This window comes from Chlamydotis macqueenii, chromosome 1, assembly GCF_036417535.1.
Source record: "Chlamydotis macqueenii isolate bChlMac1 chromosome 1, bChlMac1.mat, whole genome shotgun sequence".
Taxonomy (NCBI): domain Eukaryota; kingdom Metazoa; phylum Chordata; class Aves; order Otidiformes; family Otididae; genus Chlamydotis; species Chlamydotis macqueenii.
Genome location: NC_141556.1, coordinates 43,963,330 through 43,985,732, shown reverse-complemented (window position 1 = coordinate 43,985,732; position 22,403 = coordinate 43,963,330). Strand labels below are relative to the sequence as shown.

General features: G+C 36.8%; 1 protein-coding gene across 1 annotated transcript in view; it reads left to right on the top strand.

The window, feature by feature from the left end:
* The window catches only part of PPFIA2 (PPFI scaffold protein A2), a 332,013-nt gene that overhangs the window by 276,931 nt on the left and 32,679 nt on the right, over window positions 1-22,403 (top strand). The window contains exons 14-21 of the mRNA XM_086749863.1: window positions 446-537; window positions 4,119-4,254; window positions 4,746-4,966; window positions 7,070-7,307; window positions 9,927-9,956; window positions 10,842-10,972; window positions 11,521-11,675; window positions 16,838-16,931. Coding sequence (XP_086605989.1) covers window positions 446-537; window positions 4,119-4,254; window positions 4,746-4,966; window positions 7,070-7,307; window positions 9,927-9,956; window positions 10,842-10,972; window positions 11,521-11,675; window positions 16,838-16,931 — 1,097 coding nt within the window. The remainder of the gene's footprint in view (window positions 1-445; window positions 538-4,118; window positions 4,255-4,745; window positions 4,967-7,069; window positions 7,308-9,926; window positions 9,957-10,841; window positions 10,973-11,520; window positions 11,676-16,837; window positions 16,932-22,403) is intronic.

The window sequence follows — 22,403 nt, the reverse complement described above, 5'->3', positions numbered from 1 at the left end:
GTAAAGCTGAAGTTCAACAAAACACCTAAAATGTGGTTTTCTCTAAGTCCGTGTCTCCATTAGTAAGTAAAAAGACCAGATCACAAGTGCTGTCTCTAAAGGGAAAATGTGTCGCACGCTGAACTATGTCTGGCATGGAGAGTGTAGTTAGTGCCCAAATCAGTGCTGCTGCTTCTTTTCCTCACCCTAGTTGTGTGAGAAGAAAAAAAAAAGATTCAAGTACAAAGCTGTCCTGCCATCCACTAGCTAGTGCAAATTGGTAGAGTGCTTTTCAACGTCCTCTTGATGCATATGTCTTATTAACAATGAGACTGCCTTTTCTTGTTATAATCAGTGCTACTTTCAGTGTATCTTATGTTACTCATTTAGCTTTACAAGAGCAGTATCTCAAAAGTAAATTTATTTTGTATCACAAGTAAGTATATCTTACTGTTCTCGTTTCCAGGAAAGACTTGCCGAAGAAATTGAGAAACTGAGATCTGAACTGGATCAAATGAAATTGAGGGCTGGTTCTTTAATTGAACCCACATTGTCAAGGTAATATTTAATGACAAAAGTTTCCCCTTTTTGAATTGAAATAGAACATAAATGTAAGTGTCAAGCCATTACAACAGGGACGTGTTCAGACCACGCATAAATATAAAGTATTTCTTTAAAAATGTAAAATCTGTGCAATGATTATTATCGTTCCTTTTCAATTTTTTTTGTAGGTAAATGGAGCCTTATAGCAGTGAGTACACACTGAAGTATTACTGAGATTAAGAAAAGTCTTTTAAAGTGTGGAATGTTTTCAAAAGTATATCCAAATACCCGTTTTTTCCCAGGAGAGCTTAGCGATAGAACTGAAACCATCATCTTTAATGATGAAACCAATTGGCATATTTATGATCATATTTATTTATTCTATCAAGTACATCTAATAATGATTTCTTTATTAGCAAGAAATAACTCAGTTTTGCTTATTGTGTGAAGATCTGTGAAGACCACAGTTCTTCAGCTAAAGACGAAGACAGTATTCAGAGAGATCTGACAATATCATAACAGGACATTAAACGTTATACCTCTTTGTGGTGGAAAAGCAATATGGAAACAATAGTGAGATAGGTATCATAGAAGTAGCTACCAACAGCTGAAAGGAATTTATAATTCTAGACAGACAGTCCTCCTTGCCTAAAAGTATCCCTCAAAATAAAATTGTTACTTTATTGATAATTGTATGCCATGTCGTTTTTTCATAACAAGCAGCATGTTAACTTTTAAAACCTGCCAGCCAAAGGTCATGGACCAAGACTAAATTCAGGGCACTGTCATTCTTTAAAGTTATTCTTTTTGGATAATTTTTTTGCTTGCATCAGGTATTATCTGCCTGTTGTTTGTTCAGACATCTTGCTCAGTACCTGGACATGGTTTCTCTCTTGACCTTTTATTATCTCTTGGAATAATATTTTTCTATACATGGAGAAGTGTAAATTGCTGAAATTCATAATGTGATGCTTGTAACTGTTCAAATTTTTGTTCCTTTGGGTGTACGTGACTACAGGCACACACAACACTGTTTTTTGAGAGTGCTTGCAAGGACACAGACTATTGAACTGCTGCAACAAACAGCAGAGATGTTTTTGGAGCAGCCATCCTTGGTGAACAGCAGCCTTTCTTGCTAGGTAGATGAGCATTGTTAGCTTGTGCTCTGTAAATAGGAGTCTGATTAGCTCTTGTCAAAGGGCGGTTTAAACTTGTTAAGCTGTCTAAATGTCTTGGGAATTCAGGAGGTTCCCCCAAAACAGTGTATTTCCCCTTCCATGACCTCACCTTGTGAAGCTACCAGCCCTCTCAGGAGTAGGGAGGTATTGAGCATTGAATACTTATTGTTCTAAGGACGTATTCAGTTCTGTATTTGCAGGAATTTGTTCTTTCAGCAGAAGAACAATGAAGCTGGTCAGCAGATAGGTATTTGCTGCCAGAGACTGGAACGTGGGCTTTCTTTTTTCTTGCCAACTTGCTGCACAAGTACCAAGTGTTATCAATTATGACAGCAAAGTTCTATTACAGCAAATATGGTAGAAATACAGAAAATAAAATAACAGTCACTGCCCTAAATGGTTTACTACATAACAGATGAGAGACATGCAGACAAATTAAATGTACAAAACCCCGAAATATTATTGTCTGATGCTGTAGATGGAAGGCCTAGGATGTTTGCAGCCCATCTGTTGTCAAGTTTTCTTATTGGTATATGAAAAAAAGTGAGGTTTAGGTATTTTTTTTAAAGGTAAAATCATATTTTTTCTAATACTATGGAAGTTCCTACCAGGCATGATGGTAAAGCGTAACAGAAGATAAACTGGTTGTTCAGAAAAGGACATTTATGACAACAGTATGAGCTCTGATGTGTGCTCTACCCAAAACCTAGTTTCTAAAACATGTTTCAGTATCAGACATTTTTATGTATCTGTTTTGATTACTATGGCACATACATTTCAGGACTTTTGAGATGTCTTTTTGTTTGTTTTCTTGCAGTATTTATTTTTTATAAAACAAACTGTATTGGTGCTTGAAATCCTTCCATTATTATTTTATGTTTGCTGCAGTACTTGTAATACCAGAGTGCAATTATATTTCTTCATACCACTCCGTCAAAGTAGCTTGTAGTAAAGGTTTCATGTTTATCATCATGTTTTCACATTTCCTATTTATCATTTTATAGGCATCACAGTTAAAATATTTTATCTTTTACTTTATTGAAGTGATGTTTGATGTTTGAGACCAATGCTTTAGACTCTGAAGTATGAGTATATTTTAATTCAGATTAAGTTACCAAGGAAAACTGAATCTCTATTTTAGAAAAAGACACAGAACTACAGCCCAGGAAAAGTCACACTTACAGCCTGCAGTTTTCAGCATAGATGCAGATGCTTTTCTGAATTATCTCCTTCATTTTAGAAAGCAGACATTCTCTTAGCTTTTTGATGTCTAGGATTAAAACCATCATTTTCTTCAACAGCATTCTTTTCAAAGTGAGAGAAGTGTTTAAGAATAAAACTTCTTCCTATTCTGTTTCCCAAAACTGATTATTAACATTGCAGTGAACCGTTTAAGTTGTCTTAGTTGACTGTAAGCATTTTTCCCAAGTTTAGAAAAAAAAAAAAATGTAAGTACGACATTAAACTGTCATGTTATGCTCTTATAGATAGTGAAATGTCACTATAAACAAATACATATTTAGTTGTCGTATTAATATAGTATTTGTTACATTTAGTTTTTCTACTGTAATCATGCTATTCATAAATTTTTGTGGAGATTGCTTATGTGTTAAGAACTAGAAATTGTTCAGGTCTCCACTGCTTTGGCTGAATGCTCAAATGGTGCACAGAGTCTTTGCTCTTCTGACTTGGTACAGAGCCTGTGGGCAGGATGCTTCTATTGCACCATGCAGGGAACTTTTTCTGCTGCTCTTGGACCAAGGACAGAAAGGCCAGGGACCATTGTCTGCAGCCAAGTAAAGATGTGCTGAAGTAATCACATATGTGCTTCTCCATAATGTCCCAAGACTTACTAGGAGTACAGAAAAAAAAATGGAGGTTAAAACTCTCAAAGGCATCATCAAATAAAGATGAATCATTTATAACCTATGTTAGATATTGTAAGGCAGTTCACTAATATTTTTATAATGCGGAGCACAGACTGACAGTACGAAAGTGTTATAAATATCCTCACTCGTTAACATGTAATGTGCTTAGAGTAACCTCAGGCATATTTATTCAGGAAAGTAAAGGAAGGAAAATATACCGGGTAGTACATTCAGCAGGCAGTTCTGTTAATTATCTTGTCCTGAAATCTGCTTAGTTTTTCAAATTAAAATTTTGGGCAGTAAGTTTTATTATGCATTTTGAAAATTCTGAGGTTTTGTTTGTTTTTTTTTCCTTCCTTAATTTCCTCTTAAAATAATTTCAAGTTTTCACTTTTAAATGATTTTTTTTTGTGATGTATTTTTGTCATTTATTCTGTTACACATGTTTAGAAGAAAAAAATCTGTGTTCCTATACTAAAGGTCATTGGATTGTTGCTGTTCTTGTTGTTACTATTACTCTGCCAGTCTACTTCTGTGTCTCTTTTTGTAGGCCTCACCTAGATACATCAGCAGAGCTGAGGTATTCTGTGGGCTCACTGGTTGATAGCCAGTCTGACTATCGGTCAACTAAAGTGATAAGGCGACCTAGAAGAGGCCGGATGGGTGTACGCAGAGATGAACCAAAGGTTAATCCCCAGTTTCTTCTTATATATTCCCTGATAGGAGAATATATTTCAGGCTGTTAACCTTACAGTTTGTGTATTTCCAGAAAGACAAACCACAACAACCACAAGCCAACAATCTACAAAACAAAAAAAAAACCCAACCCCAAATAGCAGGGTTTTTTTCTATACCTACTCAGACAAGCATACTGTTTTACTAAAATGAAGACAGAAAAGATTGAAGTTCAGACATCAAAGTTTAAGCATACTTGACTGTATATCTTTTCTAGGTATCTTTTTGTGTAAATTTTCCTGATGGTTAATTTTACACAGCATTAGAAATTATGTGAAAATACTTTACATCATCTACAGTTATACTGCAAGTATTAATGAAGAAATAATAATTGAATAAGTATTCTTAAATGGTAGTTGCTTTTCTTTCCCATTTTATAGAAGTTCAACTTTGCAGTTTTTTTTCCCTGGAATAAGCCATGTACATCCTAATTCCTGCTCAGGTAAAGTCGCTTGGAGATCACGAGTGGAATAGAACTCAGCAGATTGGCGTTCTGAGCAGCCATCCATTTGAAAGTGACACTGAGATGTCTGATATTGATGATGATGATAGAGAAACGCTTTTCAGCTCCATGGACCTACTGTCACCAAGTGGCCATTCTGATGCCCAGACTCTGGCCATGATGCTTCAGGAGCAGCTAGATGCAATCAATAAGGAAATCAGGTATGTAGCCTGAACCAGCTGTGATGCATTTATGACTACATCTTCAGGCTTCCTTTAGTGCATGAGTTCAGGTACCATCCATAACAATTAGGAAACCACTTGTACATTTAAAGGATTGGTAACATGTCCACTTTTCATAGTAGAGTATTGATTGTGTGAAGACAACAATGGCATCTTCATTTCCTAACCATAGAAATTTCTTTCAAAAAATGTTCCAAGTGAAGAACTGATGGCTAATTAAAGAGAAATACATTAGAGAAGGCTACCACATGGCAGATTTCACAGACCGCTATTCATAGTCCTCTTTTCAAGGTCTTTTTTGATTTTCTATGGAGGCATAGAATGTGAGTTTTTCATGCTCCAAGTTGGGTTATAGTGCTTGGAAACAGGTGGTTAATTAAATGTATCTTAATAATTTCTGTGTAAATTCAGTGGCGTGATAAAGAATCCAATGATATATTTTAATTAAATGAGTTTTAGAAGTGAAACCATATTTTAGGCTTAAAGCATTCTTACATGTTTTTCAAGAAGGGTAACTTTTAAGAACTTAGTATATGAGAAACATCATCTCATTAGTGACTTTTTCTAGAAGGAGATGAAGATTTCTAAGTGTATTAGTGAATTTCTGGTAATACTGCAGAGAGAAAGACTGTGGTTATAAATATAATCAAAACCAGATTACCTTTTGCCAGATCTCAGTCGTTCTCTGAGCAAGGTAACCTTAAAGAGAGAACTCTATCGGAATATATTGAATTTTAATAACTTTTCTGTTGACAGGGGAGAATTTTTGTTATAGATCTACAGCTTTGCATTTTCACTACTCCCAGAATTTCTTCGTTCGGAGAGGATTACTCTGCTGTTTTCTAAGGTCTCTTACTACAGCTGTCAAGATAGAGTCAAAGAGAAATTTTGTTGTTGGGAGGGTAAATCTCCTTAAAACTGTGTATGTAGAAGAGACAACCTTATCCATATTTTCTGTTATTACAAAGAATCATAGAATCATAGAATGGTTTGGGTTGGAAGGAACCTTCAAAGGTCATCTAGTCCAACCCCCCTGCAAGGAGCAGGGACATCTCCAACCAGATCAGATTATTATAATTCCCACTTGAAATATGCCTTTAAGTTCCTGCCATGCCTCATTTCAGAAAGAACTATAAGCATTTTATAGAAATTTTGAAATGGATGTGAGGGAAGAGGATTTGTCACAGCACAGGAATTTGTAGGTTTCTATTTTCAACGTATTATGGTTTCATTTATTGTACTTGCTTCATTTCACTCAGAAAAGCCTGATTCACAGTTTCCACCTCCCCAAACTTCATATTCTCTCATTTAACCTTGATCCTTCGTACTTTTTCCTCCTCTTTGCAAAAAATATTCCTTCTAACATGGGCTTATGGGCAAAGGACTTACAAACAAATGTTTTATTTTAAACAAATGTTATCATTCTAGGTGCAATCACAACTAAAAACCAAACCTGAAGATCCCAGTGGAAGCATCGTATTGAGGCTGTATATGTTTAAACAGTTTATATTTGTTGTTAACAAGAGAGCTGTTTTAATGAAATATACTTAAAAATTCAGTGCTTTAGAAACAACTGTCAGTTTTTCATCAGTTCACCGGGATGAAGCACACTAATGGTTTTGCATGTTCTCTTGTTTTATTAATATGGATTATCTTAGCAATTCCCTTCTTAAAGGCTCAGTTTCATTTGACTTGAAATTTGTGTTCATGCTTTAGCAACAGAAAATCAGATGAAGCCAAGTTAAGACTGGAATTAGTTTCCTGTGGTAAATCAGATTGTTTTAACTCCCCCTCCTCTATACTGTCTCTATTGCAAGGGTGCCAGTCTTCCTGAAACGTCGTGTGTTAAGTGTTGTTGGGCAGATTCTTCAAACAATTTTTGAGGATGGGTGAATGAAGAAAAATAATTTTGTATTTCTGGTGGTTAAAAATAACCTTTTCAATATTATTTTGGAGTTGATCTATGCTATTCATGTTTGCTTTCTTTTTCCTTTGAATCTCATTTAAAATGAAAAATTTTGTAGTTTTGCTTTTAGGATATGCAGAAACAAATACAACCACATTCTTCTTTTATTTAATAAGGTTAATCCAGGAAGAGAAAGAGTCGACAGAACTGCGTGCTGAAGAGATAGAGAACAGAGTGGCCAGTGTGAGTCTGGAAGGCTTAAATCTGGCCAGAGTCCACCAAGGAACATCCATTACTGGCTCAGTGACGGCATCGTCACTTGCAAGCTCATCTCCTCCCAGCGGACACTCAACTCCTAAACTCACCCCTCGCAGTCCAGCCAGGGAGATGGACAGAATGGGGGTTATGACACTGGTAAGAAACTTTGCGATGACAGTTTTAGGTGTAATATTTCTAATTTTAAATACTTAATCTTTTTCACTGTGTGAATGGCTCATCTCTTTAATTCTTTATTCACCTCTTCATCATACATAGAGACAGCAAATTCTTTAGAATATGGACATTTGAGTGATTTTTTTTTCCATTGTACTTTTGAGTATTACATGATTTACCAGAGATATCTTGATCTAAGGATCAAGGACCTTCAGCACACAGGCAATGGAATTAGTAAGAAACAGAACTGATCATTTGAGTTACTGTAATCAATTTATATGTAAAAAATATTTACTAATGAGAAGCTCTGAAGTGATACAGTTATTACATGGCAATCTATGGGACTGTTGCTGAGTTTAAACCTCCAGGAAATGTCTAGAAGACATTAAAACCTTGTGGTACTTTGTATATATCACAATTTGGATATACTTTTGTATTTGGTATACTCTTTTATACTTGCAGCATTTTGTATTTATTTCATGACAGTATATCAAGCACTTGAAAGAAGTTATTTGTTTTCCAATAATTTATTCAACTGATATATTTCAACATTACAGGCAGCACACAAAATTAGATACCCACCCATCAAATTATCGTGCAAAACCTTTGAAGACATATTCTGAAATGTCTGGTCTGATTCAAAAAGGGATTTACAAAAAAAAATTAATTTTGGTCCTAGACAAAAAAGAACAGTCCAGCAGTCAAGTAAAGTGTCAACATATTCGAGATGTACAACTCTGATATTGATAAAAGTGCAGATGGAGGGTGCAGTGTTCAGTGTGAGCTACAAAGCGGTTTGGACCCTGGGTGAATTCGTCCCCTTAAGCACTCAGAAAGAATCACAGCAGCCCACTCTGCTCACTTCTACATACAGTGTAAATATGTGTAACCCTATTTTTTTATTTGCTATTTTTCTGTTAATCTGAATGTCACCAATGTCCCCCTGTGGTCCGTTCCTGGGAAGTGGCAGCACTGGCTCCCCGTGGAGCCTCTCAGCAGAGGGGAAATGAGCTTTGATCTCAATCAGAAAGCAGAAATTAATTCTCCTGGCCAAGAAGGTTGCTAAGAACAGCTGGGAGTGAAGCCTTGCTGTTCATTCTGCTCAGCTGGGAGTAGGGACTTTTTGTCTACCATCATCTAGCTGAGTACTCCCTTTTCCTGGGAACTGACAACCGCTTGTGTCCACCTCTACCCCTCCCAGTTTAGGATGGTGTTTGCTGCCTTCTTGGGAACTATAGAAAGTGGTTTCTTATCGCAAGAGGAGGTCAGGGTTGGCAGTTGTGGCAAGCTGTGGCTCTGAGTCTTTGCTGCCCCCACCCAGTTCCTGCTGCTGAACAGCAGAAGTAAAAACGTTGGTGGCAGAGACCATTGTGGAGGAGATGGGTGTGCAGGCTGCGACAGTGCCACCCACTTCACCAAAGCAGCACCTTCCTGAATGTGCAGTTTGGCTCCATTTCATCAGCCGTTTAAGCTAAGCAATATGGCTAGAGATAAATGACAATGGTTAAACTGACCTTCCAACAGACACCTGCACCGCCTGGCTGCCTTGATTTGGACACAGTAGCTTTGGGTCAGTAGGTTCATCAGATTCAAATACAACATGACAGCAAAGCCTCTGAGCTTCAGGTTGCCATGGCCTCACTGGCATCCAGCAAAAGCTCAGATGGATGTTTCTGTCTGAGTTGCAGCTGAACTCTTGACGTATCATAAGCCATAGAAGTAGCACTTCACTGCATGCTCAGCAGCACAGCCCACAACTTCGCTCACCCTCACTAGCAAATCCATCAGCCATTTCAGGACACTTCTGCTCTGCATTGTTTCAGCAGGAGATGAATAGTGAATATCTTCTCTTTAGTGGCTGGGAACAGACACAACAGGCTATCAGTTGGGAAGAGCTGTATAGGGGTCTAGTCTCTAGAGCCCAAATTGCCAAAGGATCCTGTAGGGACTAGCTGGTGAAGTAGTGCTGCGTGAATTTCTATGGCCCAGGTCCATGCAGTAAATAAATTTTGCAGAGTTTCCTCAGCTTTGCTTGAATGAATTAGATATCTACCAAAAATAAAAATGAAAAGTAGGTTAATCAAGAGACATTCTATTGCCAAATAACGCTGCAGTACAGATGATGGGTGCACTGGTATCCATTGAGTGAAAATGCCAGTCACATCAATATGGGGTACCTGGAAAGAAGTATCTCTTTTTCAGACATGGTATTTGTTGATGATATTTTGTGCTTATACTTGGTGAGACACCAATACATTTGTAAAATTAGATAAAACAGAAAAAAAACCCACCACCTCTGTGTTGGGGGTAGTGGAAGGATTCATATCAAAACTCAAAAAATAAAAAGTGCTACTGTAAGCTTGCAATGTCCTGTTGTAACTTTAGAAAAAAATAACTGCTTTCCCAGAATAGCATATTTGTCATGGGTTATCTTATGTTGTGACACCAAGTGTATAATTAGTATATATTATGGACAGTATTAAATTCATGAAATCTCTGCTTTGAGTGTGAGAAAAATGAATGTGTGGCATTTTGTTATTCTCAAATAAGATTTATTAATCATTCTTTTTTTGTTGTTGCTGCTTATGTTATCAATCTAAGCCAAGTGATCTACGGAAACATCGGAGAAAGGTAGGATACTTTTTTTAAAAAAGTTTGGGAGAGCACATTTATCATATTCCTCTGCTATTTAGATTATCAGGTTCTTTGCCAGCCACTGCATCCCCGCTGCTCCTTTTCATTGACTCCTGAACATAATAATTTTAATCCTACCTGGAGAAACTTGCAGGGGTCACAGCTAAACCACAGAGTCAAGGCCCACAAATGATATCTTGGAGTAATAACCTCTACAGCACAAATTTAAAGGAATGCAGTTAAAAACAAAGTGTGGACACAAAAGAATTGCCTTCAAATGTATTTTGGCCATTCTTCTTGCTGGAGGAACCAGAGTCAAATTGCTTGAAATCTTCTGGAGCAATATCAAGTTGTTTACAGAATTGGCACTAAATATGGCATTTATCCTTACATGAGAGGAGACGGTATTTAAGATAAATCATTGCATGCTTTGAAAAAATTTTTGTTCATGCTTATTTTCAAGCATTCTGACCATTCTGTTAACGAGCTATGGAGAGAGTGGACCTGTTTATGTCTATATTTACCTTCTCCCTTACTTCCCTGAGAAACGTTGTTTACATGAATAATCCTGTTTAATGCAAAAGGCCTGCTCATGTATAATATTCTTTTCATGTTTAGGCCTTTACTGGATCAATATGTTTGCCACAAAAGGAATTAATTTCTTTTCCAAGTGTAGTCTCTTTCCTTTCAAATACATACATGCTGTATTTAGGCAATTGCTCTTTCCCAATAGTTTCTTTCAAAATTAAAAATCCTTACAATTTGTTTCAAAAACTGGACTTGAATCCATACATGCTTCAGTTCACTTGACAAAGTCGTGCAGCGTATGCTGAAACTTTCTTGAAAAGCTGATCTGCTCTCAATCTAGTTTCTCTCCCTCAGATTGCAGTAGTTGAAGAAGATGGGCGTGAAGATAAAGCCACAATCAAATGCGAAACTTCTCCTCCTCCGACACCCAGAGCTATCAGAATGACTCATACCCTTCCTTCTTCATACCACAATGATGCCAGAAGGTAAGATGTTTGTAACGTGAATGAGTGCTTCACAATTTTACCAGTATTATTCTTTTCAAATCATGTTCTTGTTTAACTATTCCAAAATGACCTTATTTCTTCCTATTTCTTCTTGGTAATTGTTTTGCCTGCCATGAGAGAGAAAGCCTTACCCTTTGTCTCTTGCATGACTCTGAGAACTCTTGTCAGTGTTGAAATACGTGCTGGATATTTCTGTTTTGAGGTACTGGTTTGATCACTACTAGCCATGGTGGCACTGCAAATCCTAGAAAGACAAACAGCAGGCTGATTCCTGTATTTTTCACCAATTTTCTTAACAACTTAAAAATATTTATTTTCAGCCTTTTTTTTCCCCCATAAAATACACAGCCTAATGGAGAAAATATGATCTTATATTGCTCTACATTTTGCTAAATCATTTCACTTGTTGGGAGATAATTACTAAAGTATAACCAAATAATTTGTTTGCTGAGCTGCTTGGAAGAAAGTAAAAAATTACCTGCAAATGTTGACATTATCTATTCCATTTCTTTGTTATCATTTTGTAGCAGTTTGCCTGCTTCATTGGAGCCAGAAAGCATTGGTCTTGGCAGTGTCAGTAGCAGCCAGGACTCCCTGCACAAAGCTCCCAAGAAGAAAGGAATCAAGTCTTCAATAGGACGTTTGTTCGGTAAAAAAGAGAAGGCTCGACTTGGACAGCTCAGTAAGAAATTAGTGGTAACAAGCCAAGGTTACCATTTCACAGTCATTTTCCCATTTTTAATTTTGCTTCTTTTCCGTTTCCAATTTGCTTATATTTCTCTTTTGTCTGGCAGAACCTTTCCATTAAACTTCATTGCTATCAGCAATTATATTTGTCAGGAGTTTGCTCTGACTATAACAGAAATGAAAGGAGACTTCTGGCACAAATTACTAGAGTCATCCTCTTCACTGAACCTGCTGCTTCAATGTTCTCTTGAATTAGGGTAAAAGTGCTAACAGTGTATTCTCAAATAATCAAAATAAAGAGGTGAGAAAGTAGTAAGTAATAAACCACTATAAGGAGTGGAACTATGTGATATGGAAAGTCCTTGCAAGTAAATGTAGTTACTTTTGAGAGTTCAGCATGTCAGTAGACACTGAACATCCTCACCATACTCTTTCAGTTAGCTATGCTGCTCACAGCAATGCTTTTCTTCCTACTTCTTCTGCCCTTTTCCCTTGCCAAGACCTTAGTCTAATTAATTCCTAGTAAAAATATTCCTCTGTGATGTTCCATAGGATATGTCTATACCATATGAAAAAAAAAAAAAAAAACCAAACCAAAACCACTCATGACCTAACTTTATTTCTTAGGTAGCATAAGCAATGGAAGGTGAAGTGACAGCCTTCAGCAAAGGCTCATAGTCTGCATGCCCAGATGGGTAAATACATTCTTAGCTGTGGTCTATCTTGCTAGGCTATCTAATTTAGCTAGATAGATACACATGCCAACACAGGCATCAAATTGTTATAAATGTGTCAGTGAAATGGAAATACTAGCTCTTTCCTAGTCACAAACATGTCACAGTACGAATTTGTGAGGCACTAGATTTTTATTGCCATGGTGACCATGTAACACCTGTAAAAGAATTTTAAGAGTTTTCAGTAACTGTAAACACTTAAGCAATACGTAAGCCTGAAATAAAAAACTAAATTCATATTAAAACATGTCCCAAACCCATCACTAAAATCGTGTAGAATAAAATAAAGTAATATTAAGGTCAAGGTACCAGAGTAAAATCAAATGACTGAGCATCCTCTATTTATACCCCAACCTCTCTCCACTCTGCCTGTGAGAGCCTTGTGTTCTTGAAAAAAAATAATTAATTTCTAATAGCAATTTAAATTCCCTTTTTTCTCACTATAGGAAGAATAAAACTGATTTATTCAATCTTTTTCATAGTTTAATGTATTTCAGAATCTATTAAATGAGTCTCTCAAATACACCTGCATGTTACCATCTGCACTGATGGAGAATTTTATAACTTTAGACTGCGCTTTAATTCACATTTATATTCCATAAAACCAATTTTATTGATACTGATGGATTATGCATAATAATCTATGATTTCACAGTAACTCAGTAACGTAAAAGACAAAGATGTAACAATGTGTTGATCTTCCCTGCAGTTTCATTGCAATGTGGAAGAAAAATAAAATAACAACTTTAAAGATTGTCTCAGGAGCAGTGTAACCTGGCAATAGATTAATTTCTTAATAATATCCAACATGATTCGTGAGATGTATTTATAATTGGATAAAGCCTATTTGTACTTCCTAACACTAGCTCATGAAAGTGCAAAAAGATATTAGTGAAGACTTGCAATTGAATGAAATCTTTGTGGCTTCCATCCTTTAGCTCAATAGCAAGGATTTCAGTATAATGTACATTTTAATTAAGCAAACTAGGTTTACAAGCATTTATAAAATTAACAGTAGGACTGTTAACTGACCAAAAAGTAGGAGCAAAATATTTTTAGAAATTGAGATGACGCTGAGCAGCTGAAAAATAGAGTAGCTTTCTCATCTTAATTTTTAAGATACCAAAAGAAAAAGAAAATATTGAGTGGCAGTTTTCATTCAATGGCAGTAGTTTAAAGACAAAACAAAATTTTAAAAATAGCAATCATGGTAATAGTTGAATCAATTCCATGATGCTATCTGTGCATCTATATAATTAACAGTTATATTTATAGTAATATACTATATCACAGAAATCTATATAATGTCGTATCATCACTGCACTGCAGTACATTTGTAAGTTTTTCATAACCTAAATTTATAATGCAGAATCAATAAAATAATTATATTTAATTCCTTGCTTAAATTAAACATTATAATTTGATAAACATACTTCTTGTGTTTTCCTTGTTCAAAAATCTTTTTTTTTCAATAGCACATGAAATACTGAAGAGGTCATAAATGTAATTTTGAGCTTCAGAACCATTAATTTGTTTTCTTATATGCATATTTGCACATGCACAAAGTTATTCTTAAAGGACCATAAAGTTTATGTCAATGCAGAGAATATTAGGGATCCCAGTGATATTGTACTTTGTAAGTACACTTAATACTTCTATAACTAATTCTATAATATCTCTAAAATCACATGCAATATATACTCATATTTAAGAATCAATATTGGAATCTCCAAAGTTTTGTCACTAACAGGCTATCACCCAAAAGATTTCCTTGCTCTTCATTCCCTGCAAAACTCTGAAATTAGTAGTTTTCAACTACTAAACTTGCCAGAGTTTTTTTTTATTTTATAATTTGCTACTTTTACCATCCTTGCTAAACCGTTTGCGTTATTGTTCAAATGTAAATTCTTGCTGTAGGAGGTCTTTCTTAGAATCAAGATTCAAGATCTCTAGATTCTTCAAGATTTCTTTTAATTGTTGGAGAAGAGAAAAGGAATGTTGCATGGAGCATGAGTACCTTTTATTTATTTGTTTCTTTGTTTGTTTGACTGTAAACTTATCCAGTCTTATGTCACTTGGGGAATACCACACTAGACAATTACATATTCTTCCCACTTTACATTTTAAATATTCTAGTTCTTAAAACAAACAATACATTGCAGGGATTTTTAGCCCTGCCCAGACAAGCTGATCTGTATGGTGTATGCAAAGGTCAACTTGTTAGAAAACATTTATCGTGGCCATCTGCATGCCTAAGATACTAACAGGCACAATCACTTCCAATACGATGTACGCTGGGTTATTGAAAGGGCTAGATGTGTTTGTCTTATGGTGAAGTCCATTATAGAACAGAATCATAGTTTGAGTTGGAAGGGACCTTTAAAGGTCATCAAGTTCAACGCCCCTGCTCCTTGCAGGGACATCTCCAACCAGATCAGGTTGCTCAGAGCCCCGTCCATCCTGACCTTGATCCTCCAGGGATGGAGCATCTACCACCTCTCTGGGCAACCTGTTCCAGTGTTCCACCACCCTCATTTTTTTTCCTGATGTCTACTCTGAATTTACCTCCTATTTTAAATCCATTACCCCTCATCCTATCACAACAGATCCATTATGCCAAGAATACTTTCCAGTCTGTGATAACCCCTCATTGCGCTGCGCTCATACCATCTCTATCGAACGTACTGCGAGCTGCTCTCTCAGAAGGGTGTGTTATATTGACATAGCAGTTTGCTAAATTAAAAACTTACTCCAGAGACAGCAAAAAACATTTCATGAGATATTCTGTAAAACTCTGAAAGGCAGATGAAGTAAAGCAAAGTATACGTTCACGTTTTCTGCATTTGTGATTGGAGACATCATTCTCATCATGAGACTTACAGAAGCAATGTCCTCTTTAATAAAGAAAAGTTTTTTCTAAAGAAGCAGGAGCATTAAAACTACACCTGATTTGAAAGGACAGCTTAAAACCAGGCTTTTCTCAGTTAACATCATAAATGTGATACAGCAGTATGTTTTATTTTCACTTTGAGGTGCGTGTAAATGTGACTTGTAAAAGGCTGTGATGCTTTCTCACTATATAGCATTTACTCATTCATTCTGGTTAAAATCAGTTAATCATAATAGAAATCTTTTAATTTATACTTTCCTTTCTTAATTATGCCACTGTCCATTCTGCAATTGTTCACTATCCATTAGCTGAGAAAGAAGTTGCCATTGCCAAATGGAGTCAAGTGCCAGCATTTACCGTATTGTCATCTTCCTTCTTGTGCCAGTTACCCACCTTCTGAACAGCAGCAGCACAGGAGGAAAGCAGCCTTTAAAAAAAGTGCTGCAGTCCCTCTGTCTGCACACATGCATGTGCACATGAGAGGATGGTGTGGAGCCAGAGCCAGGAGCCTGTACTGACAGCTCCATGAGCAAGTCCCTTCTTCCTTGAATCCAGGCAGCGATAAAAAAGTCAGGGCATCTTTCCACTTCTGCACCAGGAAAGTCATGTTTGTGGACATACTGTATGATCAGCATGGATCATACAATACCAATCGTGTTCTTAGTCTATAATACAATTTTATTTTGGTCCAGGTGTCCTGGCTTACTGGAAGCTTCCCTTGTCGCTCTATGCAAGTTATTCAAATTCCCATTACTTTGACAGGAATTAGGTGCCTACGTGGCACCTCCAGGGAGACAGAGGAGGCTTTTTAGTTCACTGACGGGTTCTTTGCATCATCTCTGGCTTGGGAGTTTGCAGGGATAACGACATCAAAGACTATGAGAGGAAAATGAAGATCTTAGTATTACAACCTTAAATGAGGCTGTATTATGTCAAATAATAATGAGACTGTTCTTGAGATGGCACTTTCATTTGTACATTCCCCAACTAAGATTCAAAATGGTGAGGGCATTGCTTAGTTAGGACCATGAGACTGAGCCTTAGAAGGCAAAGAAAAACAGGCAAAGGAGGTCAGGGTGCTCTTCTCATGCATTTCTGCTAAACACAAGGAGGAGGAAACAATTTTTCCCTCTATTTCTACTCTTTTCCATGTAGTAAATTCTCACCAGAATTTACTTCTGTAGGTGACAGATGTTCTCCACAAACACCAGATGTCATGGCTGAAGGAAACAAACATAGATGATGGTGGCGAATGGGAGGGAGGTCAGGGTGCTCTTCTCATGCATTTCTGCTAAACACAAGGAGGAGGAAACAATTTTTCCCTCTATTTCTACTCTTTTCCATGTAGTAAATTCTCACCAGAATTTACTTCTGTAGGTGACAGATGTTCTCCACAAACACCAGATGTCATGGCTGAAGGAAACAAACATAGATGATGGTGGCGAATGGGAGGGAGACTGAAGGTTTGAGGAGGGGAACAAGAGAAAGAGCTGAGGGAAAATAAAGCGAGGTTTGGTTTGGTTTGTTTTCCAGGAGGTTACATGGAAACAGAGGCAGCTGCTCAGGAATCTCTGGGATTAGGCAAGCTTGGAACCCAAGCAGAAAAGGACCGAAGACTAAAGAAGAAGTGAGTACCTTTTTCATGTGAATTTAATTGGCTCAAACTTGACTCAAATGTCAGATTTTGTGTTGGTTTTACACAGACATGTAGTGAGAAGCAAGACCATCTACTATGGCAGTTTAGCACTTAGTGTGGTTTTTTTCCAATGTAAAAGTTTTTAAAGCTGCATATAGAATATAGGGAAAATATTTAGAGTCTGTCAATTGTACAATATTGTTTAATTTGTGAAAGCACATAGGTTTATGAGAAAGAGAAAATTTTCTATTTCACATTGTCGTTGCCTTCTGTGCCTTTTACCTTCCATGCACTTCTTAAAAAATTGGTAGGCATTTAATGACTCACTACACAGATATTTTCAGAAGGGAAAAAAAGATTTTTTTTTTTTGCATTATTTATTGAACACATGATTATTTCTGTCTATAGGGTTTATGAGGAGCCTTTGACTCCTATCAGGTTCACTTTCTTTTTGCCTGTCAGCAAATAGCAACCTAGCTTTTTGTTTGCATAAATTATATAATAATGTAATGCTGTCTTTGGTATACCTCCTTGTAAAATCAGTACACTGACTCATAGCAGCTGCCAGAACCTGTGGAGAACTATTAAAATAAAGCTACAAACACAAAAGAAACCTCTTGGCAGCATCACGGTTCCAGTGTAATTAGACAGTGTCAGAGAAAAAAGATGGTACTTCGAAATTACTTTGCAAATTAATTCTGTAAACAAACAGGTTTATTTTTTGTCCATAACCATTAACTTTAGTGCTATTATTTGGATTCTGAAAGCCTCATTTTTAAAATTTGCAGGGTTTTCAGGTTTCTTTTAGGCTTTTAATGATCCTTTGCAAAGTTTCAAGAGAATTTGCAATTCTAATCCAAATAATCTAGGGATAATGTTTCAGCTTATCTTTAAATTTATACATAGAATATTTTTAATCACTACTTTCGTGTCAAGCCGCTAATGAAGTATAACTTTAAATGTACACATCCATGTAACATACAAATGTAAGTGTTCCATTTAAATCAGTTTCAATTTAGCAATTAAAGATGGAGAAGCAGTCATTGTGCTAGCTGAGAGAGAAGGAATGTTTCAAATTCAATTAAGAAACTCAAAAGAACATTCACAGGGATATTACAGTTGATGAGTCTTGTCCCTGTATTTCTTATCTACACATTTTTTTACACACTAGTCATTTAGAAATATATGGATTCAAAGAATATATTGCTATGCTTTTTTACTAAATCTAGAAAGCATCTTCGAGACTGTCATTATCATTCATAAAAAATATAGCTGAATTTTCAGCAGCTTATTTTTTGAAGTCCCTATTTATCTTCCAGCTCTGAGGACTGAAGATACCACAGTATTTATATTACTTTGAAGGGATGAATATGTTCACTTTGTTCACTTTCTCATATGTTAGTTCTTTAAACTGCATAAAATAGTGTAAGCCTTGACACATACCACTGCATACATGACATAACTACTTCATATTTGAGAGTGCCTACCAAGTTTTGGGTCTGGAAATAGTAGGTGTACAGTTAATCTGTTATTAGACTTCTATCTATTCTCACACAATCAAACTTTTCCATGCTTTCTGCTTTTCAAGTCTTTTGGTTTTTTTTCCTCCTGTGTCCGTTTGTCTTTGGTTCTTTATGGATTAGATATAATTGAAATGTTCTCTGCTGGAAGCAAAGGAATCTTTCACTTGTGACTGTAACTATTCATCTAGTCTGAATTGTATACTATTTATCCTGAGTATATGTTATGTACCTATGTCGTGAAGGTTTTTAATTTTTTCCCTGTTCCTTTAGATTTGTCTGTCTTCAGAGTTTCTCACTTTGGAATTCTTAAAACTGCTTTTAAGATTCCTCTCAATTTACTGTCAGAGAAAGGTTAACATGCATAGCTAGTTTATATATACTATATAGTTGTAGAGGAACTGTAATATGGGAAAAATGTCACGTTTTGTGTTAGAGATACACATGAGATTCTACCGAATTATCACAGTCATTAAAGTGCCAAGCTAGAAATAGAATCATAGAATCATAGAATGGTTAGGGTTGGAAGGGACCTTCAAAGGTCATCTAGTCCAACCCCCCTGCAAGGAGCAGGGACATCCCTGACTAGGTCAGGTTGCTCAGAGCCTCATCCAGCCTGGCCTTGAACGTTTCCAGAGATGGGGCTTCCACCACCTTTCTGGGCAACGTGTTCCAGTGTTCTATAACTCGCATCGTAAAAAATTTTTTCCTAATTTCTAATCTAAATCTACCCCCCTCTATTTTAAAACCATTACCTCTCGTCCTATCACAACAGGCCCTACTAAACAGCCTTTCCCCATCTTTCTTGTAGGCCTCCTTGAGGTACTGGAAGACCGCTATCAGGTCTCCCCGGAGTCTCCTCTTCTCCAGGCTGAACAGCCCCAACTCTCTCAGCCTGTCCTCATAAGAGAGGTGCTCCAGCCCTTTTATCATCTTCGTGGCCCTCCTCTGAACCTTCTCCAACTGGTTCATGTCCTTCTTGTGCTGGGGGCTCCAGAACTGGACACAGTACTCCAGGTGGGGTCTCACCAGGGCAGAGTAGAGGGGGAGAATCACCTCCCTCAACCTGCTGGACACGCTTCTCTTGATGCAGCCCAAGATGCGGTTGGCCTTCTGGGCCGCAAGGGCGCATTGCCTGCTCATGTTAAGCTTCTCATCCACCAGCACTCCCAAGTCCTTCTCCTCAGGGCTGCTCTCAATCCATTCTCCGCCCAGCCTGTATTTGTGCCTGGGATGTCACAGTAAGATTTAAGTCCAAACCCAAGAGAGCCAGGTCCTCCAAAGGCATAGTTAAAGGATAGGCTGAGACAGGGAAGCACTCCTTTGCATTACATTACATTTCAGGTCTGGCAGAGCTTTATTTATGCTGGCTTTGTCACTTCCTTGCCCAAAAAAAAAAAACCCCAAAACCACACAAAAAAACTTGAAACAGATCCCAGAGTCAATTCCCTTCTCTATGAGGAGGAATAATACCGCATACTGAACTTGTGTTTCTCTCTTATACACGTAAGTCAAGTGAAATGGCTTTCAGCCCTGTTAACACCTCAGCGAACTTCTCTTTCAATTCAATGGTAGTTCTGGTGCAGGAAAGCAAGGATTCTCCACTTGACATGAAACCAGAGGTCTGATTCATCAGTGTGATCAACACATGAGTACTGTGAGCAGTACTTATGACCTTCACCAGAGTTTGCAATTAGCTTTGAGTTAGCAAATTAAAATTGGATAGAAGTTATTATAAAAGGATGGATTCCTGTTAAAATGTTATCCATTGTATTTCTTTCAGTTGTATGAATCTCTTAAGTGAAAAATACCTTAAAATGCTATATTTCTAATTTTGCATTTTTGAATGTATTCAGTTTCATCAGTAATTCAGTAAGGATGCCCCTACCCCAAGGATTAAGAAGCACATTTCAAATTGTCAGCTGGTGCCTCCAGTAGGTAGTAATAGTTCACCAGGTGTCCCAGCCACCTGCTCCCACAGTAGCAAGCACGTGCATTGACCCTGCTCTGGCCTTGTGGAGTTACAAACACATTACAGCTTGAGTATTTTAGTGCAATTTACGTGCATAGAATAGATTACTGAATAATACATTTCACTCTGAAAAGTTTCATGGGAGAATATGATAATTCCGGAGACCAGTTCTCTCTCTGGTGATTACAGAGTCATTAACCTGAATTTCAAAGTTTTCCTGCTTCTTGCTTAGAAGATGCTTTTTAGATGTAAAATTTCTTTCAGTTTCAATTGAGTACTTAGGCATCATTAAAATATAATTAACAGTTTGTCTCAATGATATGCTAGACATTTATAAACCTCAAACAAGAGTATTCATCCAACATTTGGTTATTACAGTACATTTATTAGGAACAAGTCTTTCTCGTTAGGCGTCAAAGAGAAATTAAGGAAGCTGTGTAGAATTTTAAAATTAGACTCAACATGTTCCTAAAATAATCTGAAAAGATGAACTTAAGTTGCTTGACTCATCCATAGATGTTTACTTTCAGACATTAAATATGACAGCTCTAGTTAATATTAATACTTTAAAAATCTTACTATTTGAAAATTGAGCATGCAATCCTAGAAAACAAAATATTAATGTCAGGGGCATTTAGAGTGTTTAGGGTTTTATTCCATTGTTTGGTGAAAATAAGTGATGTTGGGGTGTGACAAAAAGTAGTGCACTGCATTTTTATTATTTAAAATTTAAATATGTTCTGTACAAAAGCTGTTATTATTTTGTATATAACATCTTCTGCCCTTTGTCTGACTCTCAGAGCCTTTATGCCTAATGAGTATCTTCTTCAAGAAAACTCAGAGATTAGGACTAAAAATATTAATGACACTGATACCTTCTGTGTCACCATTATGTTATTTTGAGTCTCCTAATGATTTAAACAATTTGCTTTCATGTAAGTCATAAATTTTGTTTGATTAAGGTATACTCTCCAGAAGGCACCCATCACTGAAATGAAGAATGGAGCTTTTCTCTTAGTATTTTTTTTTCTAGTGATAAACCAGTCTCCCTGTGAGAAATTGTTACCTAATTTCCAATTCTGAATTTTGTAGTTGACTCCAGCTACTGTTTCTCCGCAACTTTCCACACACTATCCCAGCTGTTCATAACATCATCCCTTGTGGGTGTTTTTCCACCAAATAATATGACTACGCACAATAACCTGGTATTAGGATACACTCAGAGTTGTCATGACAGCCCAAGCTGGGACACAGCGTAGGAAGTTTCAGATGAATCCAGTTTCTATCGCAACTCATAAAGATTCACAGAGGGTTCAGATGGAGGCATAGTGCCCTCTGGGACAGCAGAGGTGGATTAGCGTGTGTCCCACAAGACAATTCATACCTCAACAAAAGAGAAGATAGCACTGTGCCTGAAATCGAATAATCTATGTCCTGCTTAAAAACACCTGTCCTCACCAACCTCATCTCAGGTAGCAAATTAAGGCACTTAACAGAAGCTGTATAAATGTTTTACTGTCCTTTTAACTGAAATACCATATGATGAACCCTTTATAAAAATCTTTTACAACTATCTCAGCCAAACTGGAAATATTATTAACAAATAGCACCATGTTTGCTTCCCTTTTTGCTATAACTGTCCTAGTGAACATCAGTTGTATTCTCCTTGCCCACGGCTTTGCTCAGGAGTGATGTCAAGTCGTCCTTACCCAAAAGCCTCACTGGTGGCAAATACGGTTCTAAAGAGTCTTGCTTTGTCTTTCAAAGTGCAGTATAGCTCTGAGTGTCAGTAATATATATATTTTTCAAATGTAATTTTTGATTTGATCTGCAGCAATATGTGATGTAGCAGCAAATAAGTATCTGCCAGAAGAAGGGAGCATAAGGAAGACAGAGAAGATGTATGTCTTCTGTGTTGCACAAATGTATGTAATGATTGGTCACAATCACTAATATTTCACAGGATGTGTT